The sequence below is a fragment of the Poecilia latipinna genome, unplaced genomic scaffold, assembly GCF_001443285.1.
Source record: "Poecilia latipinna isolate Pla-1442-1.1 unplaced genomic scaffold, P_latipinna-1.0 Scaffold1134, whole genome shotgun sequence".
In the NCBI taxonomy this organism is placed as follows: Eukaryota; Metazoa; Chordata; class Actinopteri; order Cyprinodontiformes; family Poeciliidae; genus Poecilia; species Poecilia latipinna.
The window spans coordinates 22,814-28,813 of NW_015113750.1; the positions used below are offsets into that span (position 1 = coordinate 22,814).

The following is a 6,000-nucleotide window of genomic DNA, read 5'->3' on the forward strand; positions in this document are numbered from 1 at the left end:
GGAACCTGTTGTTGCAAATGGAACCATAGGGGAAACAAGGGAAACGTTGTGTCCTCAGTAAAAGAGCAGAATTTCTAAACTAATTTCCAACTATTTACAAGTTTGGACACTATGACATTTCTGAGAAATTTGGCCCACAGTTGCACGGATCTGAGTCCAGCATAAAGCTTCTGCTTTATATGCATTATTCTTTGCACTCCCAGTTAGACAGGATTTCCTCTCAACTTTTCCCTGTTCTATTGTTTTCTTAAATTAAAAAGATTTCTTCATTAGTTTGATCATTTTGATGTGAGAGAAGTCAGTAATTTGCACAAAAAACTAGGAAAGTTTTTCAGTTTATAAAAGATGGAGCATCTTAATGAAACCTAGAACAAATCTAGGCTTCCTATTGGATACGGTTGACATTTTTTTCAATTTCTCTAGCTTTGAATACCAACGGCTATCATCGTCTCTGTAGAGAGAAGTATCAAAACATTCCTCATGGGTCATATGACATGTTTGATAGTAGGATTTAAATCTGTTTTAAAAGAAACTAAAACAAAAGTCATCCTCTGAGGTAAAATACCATCATGAAACTGCCCAAACCTAACCTTTGATCATGTGATAGATCCACGGCTCGGATGCCTGCATCACAGCCGGGGTAGATGTAGAGTTGTCTAAAGTCACAAGCTTGCCACACTTCCACCACACCGTTGTCTCCACCTGTCACAAGGTTGTGTCCATCACTGCTCAGGAGAATTGCCTTAAGGAGGGATACAGAGAAATTTAACACACCACCTTAGTCTTATCAAAAATTGTGGTTTTACTGCAGAATGTAAAATATGCAGCTAAATAGTTTTGTTCTTTATAAATTTAATCCCTAAAGTCGAATAAAGAATGTACACAATGAGAATAACAAAGAGGTCATGTGTTTAGTTTTCTTTTTTTCGCTTAGTCATTGTGAAAATGTATGAAGGAAGAAAACATGATTGCATAATCCTATTTGCCCCAGATATGAATTGCTTTGTGGGTATGTAAGGATATTTTCATTGAGTATGCTAATGTCAACTTTCTTTACCCTGGTGGAATCATTGACCTCCATCTGTGCCAGCAGTTTTCCATTTATGCTGAAGTTGCAGAAGCGGCCTCTCTCGTAATAGATGATGCAGTGACCCTCACTGGACACTGAGATGAGCCGTGGGCACTGATAGTTGTCTGGCCCCTCTAGGGCCCGTAGAAGGTCCCCGGTTATGGTGTGGACCAGACAAGGACCCTCTGTCAAACCCAAAGCACAGTGTGAGGTACCTGTACATGTTTTAACAAAAAGAGCTGGACATATTTCTCACTGTTTTCAACCCGTCAGGCTGTGAATGCAAATATTAGTATACTTATGTTTATTGCACATTTCAGCAACAGCCAGTGTTATACAAGATAAAAACAAATATAATTATGAAACAAAGCAACAAACATTACATTTTGTCCAATGCCACCATCAAAATTATTATATTTAATAATTATCAAATATATTAATCAGTTATTAATCAAAGGCAACTCTGAACAGGTCAGGTGTAAGTCTTATTTTAAGGGAACTCAGTGTTTTGGCTGTTTTACAGTTTTCTGGAAGTTTGTTCCAGATTTGTGGTGCATAGAAGCTGAATACTGCTCCATGTTTGGTTCTGGTTCTGGGAATGCAGAGTAAACTAGACCCAGAAGACCCGAGTCTTCTGGAAGGTTGATACAACAATGTGTTTTATTTTTATTTTGGTTTTAGGTTGTATTAATATTAATTGCCCCCTGAACATAAACTAGCCTTTATGGCTAAAACTGGCATATAATGTGACGTAAATTGTCCTTTTTTAAGTAAACAACAACTCTTGATTGTTCCTCTGTATGTCCAAAGATAATAACTTAATTTTTTTTTTTTCTGTTCAGCTGTAGATGGTCATGCCACATTGATTTGTCCCAAGCATTTCTTCAGTGCTTGGATGGGCTCATAGTTATTTGGTGACATTGTAAAGTAAAGCTGTGGATCATCTGGATAATTATGGTAACTAATCTTATTACAATTTATAACCTGAGCAAACAGGACTATATAGATATTAAACAGGAGGGATCCCAGGATTGACTCTTGGAGTACTATGCATTTAATTACTGTCCACTCTGATGAGAAGATACCTAAGAAATCCCGGTTCTTTATGCAAGTCAAGTACTGGTCCAGATAGTCTCATCCAAATCTCCAGCTGCTTATGTCATGGTCAGCCATGTCAAATATTGTGCTGAGGGCCAACAAAACCAGCACTGTGGTTTTTCCACAGTCTGTATTTAGGTGGATGTCATAGAACACTTTGACGAGGGCAGTCTCAATACTGTGGTAAGCTGGAAAACCGGACTGAACGACGTCAAAGCAGTTGGCCAAGAGAAGGAAGCTGTTTAACCGTTGAGACACTGTCAAAAGTTGGCCTGTAATTCTGCAATAGCAACTTGTTTTTTTTTATCAGTGATTTGCCAACTGCTGTTTTTAAAGCCCAGTGGAAAACACCTGATAACAGGGATGAGTTTACTGTTGTAATAAATGTACTGTTTGTGCAGTTTGCTTGTGAATTAGTTTTGCTTTAGAGCCACATTTAACACATTTCTGGTCCTCCACTTTTCCATGATGACAGCTACACGAATAGACAAAGACGAACACTGACCTTTTGCTCCACTGATGACGAGGCCCAGCTCTGCGCAGACTGACACACACACAACTTCCTGGTCATGACCAGTCAGAACTGCTCGTGGTGCTGGGTAGTCGCCTAAAGGACGAGACATGTGGACCATCAATTAACTAATTAACAGGCTCAGTTTAACAAATGTTCTGTTCGGTTTATTAAATAATACAGTTCTGTGAAACTAGTTTTATAGATTTAATCTAACATTTCTTAGCCAATAAGTATAAATAAAAGCACAGGGACTGTGACATACATCTGCTGGAAGGAAAGTCCTATGAATTGTTATGCAAATGCAGAGATGGCTTGATTCACTCCCATGCGCCTCCTGATTGATGATTGCAGGGGCAGAGGTTACTGAGGGGTGATTCATGGCACCTGGAGCCACTGACCCGGTGATCTTGCTACATAGGAAAGTAAACTGTCTAAAAATAACCTGATCACCAATTATTTTTTTAAAAGTTGTACTTAGCAGCATGCAATGAAATATGAAACTAAATTAAATAACATATGATGTTACACATTTCGGTGGTGGGGAGGGCGGTTCAACTTTGCTGCTTCTATTGGCAGCCAAAAAGAAACGATGTTGGTATTGACTGAGCATGTAAAGAGGGTTGATGCCCGGCTGCCCTGTAAGCACTGTTGCAGCAAAAAGGTTCTGGGTTCAAACCCTGACTCTAGTTCTGAAGCTTGCGAGCTCACCCAATTTAGTCATGGGTTCTCACTCCAGATAACTTTCTCCATCACAGTCCAAAAAAAAAGGCAGTTAGTTTAAGCGAATACTCGAAATTGCATTGTGTATAAGTGTATCCACGCATGGTTGTGTATCTATGTTGCCCTGTGATGGAGAGGCATCCTGTCTAGTCTAAATCCCAATGCTGGCCTCATGACTGAGACAGGAACTAACCCTGTACAAAGCATTGTCTCTCTAAAATAAATATTGCATTAGTTAGGTTTTTAAAAAGACCCCACAACAGATGAGAAAATAGTAAAATTCTTCATCATTTTTGGCAAGACTTGTGTAGCAATGCAAACAAACTGTACCAATAAGCAAAAATGATGCTGGAGGTCTGATAGTTTAAGTGTATCTGCAGCCACAGGATCTGAACACTTTGCACTCACTGTGCTGACAATGACCTCTTGAATGTACCAGAGTATTCCAGGGTAAAATGTGAGGTTATCTGTCAGACAGATAAACATTGGGAGAACTTCATTCATAAACATGACAATGATCCTAAACACAGCATCAATCCAACTGAATGGCTGAAAAAGAAAGGGAAGTACACTGTTGTACATTATGTATTGATGATGCTTGTTTTGGGGAGGGGTAATTTTTTTTGTTTGTTTTTTTACTTTTGCTACTTTGTCTTTTAGTTTTTATGTAATTTTATAATCACATACTTGCTGTAACATTAATTGCCCATTTGGGACTTGAATAAATCTGGATCTGAATTTAAGTAATCTCTGTGAAGGATTATGCAGATGTGTTTTAACCAACAATCAGTACAAACCACTAGCTTGATACGTCTCTGCACAACTGCAGCAGTCCAGTCAACAAGATGGACTATGATCGATGCATCATAGTCCCTTAGAGACCAGGACCTGCTCTGCCCTGTCAGTCTCCACACCTGTCGCTGAGGGGGAACTGAATAGGACGAGTGTCAAAAAAAAAAAAAAACGTCCTTGGGGAGTAAAAGCAAGCTCACCTGCTCATCAAAAGATTCAATCACTGGGCTTTGAATACACTCATTCTTTTGGTGGCCCTTGGGATGGGTAGATTCAGCCACCAAAATTAACATGGTAAAAATACCTTTTACCATCAGTGTGGATGGATGAGACTGAGACATTGAACCATGGTGGAGTTGGACCTGCGCTTGGTTTAATTAAATCACATTAGATCACATGCAACCTTGTGAAGGTGGATTTCCAGTCCGGAACACACATTCAGAATGACGGCGAACACTAGCTTGTTCAAAATAAATGAATAAATAAATAAATTATAAGGCATTAAGTAAAATATAACAGAGGTAAAATTAGGATATTCATATAAAGAAAAATCTACACTATACTTTTTCATGGGTGATTCTAAATCATCTCCTAGTCGCTATTCTTTCTTTAGCTTTTCTATTTGTCCACTAAAGATGCATTGCAAGCACTTGTGATGTGGATATCAGGGGAATAGTCTCTTCCTGCTGCAGTAACACAAGTATTGTTGCCCCTTGCTAATTGGAGGCATCCAAGCTGAAATTCTTAATTAACTGTCAAAGCCTCAGTGAAGTTAATTAGAGGATGCTTGCAACTAATCTCGAGCTCCTACAATCTTTCACAATTGAAAACACAAGTTTTCAAAATGTACACGTTGCAACAGGCAGTACACCCAGATCACATTTTGAAAAACAAATTTGTTTTTTAAAATCTTTTTCAACTCAACTCACATGCAGTGATGATGAATTAAAACTGGATATCATTGCTTTGCCAATCCCCAATGGGGACCAAATCAGGAGCAGTAATTACACGCTGATGCCAAGGTCTGAGAGCGTCGATGAAGTAGAAAACAAAAACACATTTGACATGACATTTAAAAGTGCCTTACAAAAGGATTCATCAAACCTATAGACATTTCAACGAAATGATGTGACTGGCCAACAAGAAAGTAGCAGATGCAGATGTGTTGAGGAAAAATGAGAGATACTTTTTAACATTTTCACAAAATCTGAAGTGTGCGGTCTTACTCGACTCTCCTGTGTCAATAATTTGTAACTTCTCTTACACAGAGGTGGACTCTGTTTACTGATGAGGGGACTTCTGAAGGCAATGAGGTTTTAATTGGGAGTACCAAAGGGGGTTAATGTATGCCACACTTTTCAGATTTTTATTTGTAAAAGTAAATAAACCATAACCGTCCACTTCACGTCTATGTAATGCTTCCTGTTGGTCTGCCACACAAAATCCCAAATTCACTCAAAACCATTACGGAGGTCTAACAAAACTTAAAAAGTGTGACTCATCAGCTTTTGGTTTTGGGGTTTTCTTTAAATTACACAATATTTTTTTCATCCCATTCATAGTTTTTGTTCAGCTCATGATTCCAGAAATATGTTAATGTAATGCAGTGACTTTTTACTACAATAAAAATAGCTTTCACTGGTAAAACAGCTCTTCATCTCTTCTGATCATTTCAGTATTCTATAAAGAACTGGGACATTGGCATGCATTTAAAATAAGAGAGTGTATCGCACCTAGTCATGTGTGTTGGACTTCAAAGTAACCAGTATTTGAAATTTATGATACAAACAGAAATGTGAATGTTTTC

At 38.3% G+C, this 6,000-nt stretch overlaps 1 protein-coding gene across 4 annotated transcripts in view; it reads right to left on the minus strand.

The window, feature by feature from the left end:
• The window catches only part of LOC106959928 (neurobeachin-like), a 149,834-nt gene that overhangs the window by 2,307 nt on the left and 141,527 nt on the right, over positions 1-6,000 (minus strand). For all 4 annotated transcript variants that reach the window (XM_015052795.1, XM_015052793.1, XM_015052794.1 and 1 more), the window contains 3 exons: positions 2,673-2,774; positions 1,058-1,254; positions 591-742 (listed from right to left, as the gene is read on the minus strand). In XM_015052795.1, the coding sequence (XP_014908281.1) occupies positions 591-742; positions 1,058-1,254; positions 2,673-2,774 (451 nt within the window). The remainder of the gene's footprint in view (positions 1-590; positions 743-1,057; positions 1,255-2,672; positions 2,775-6,000) is intronic.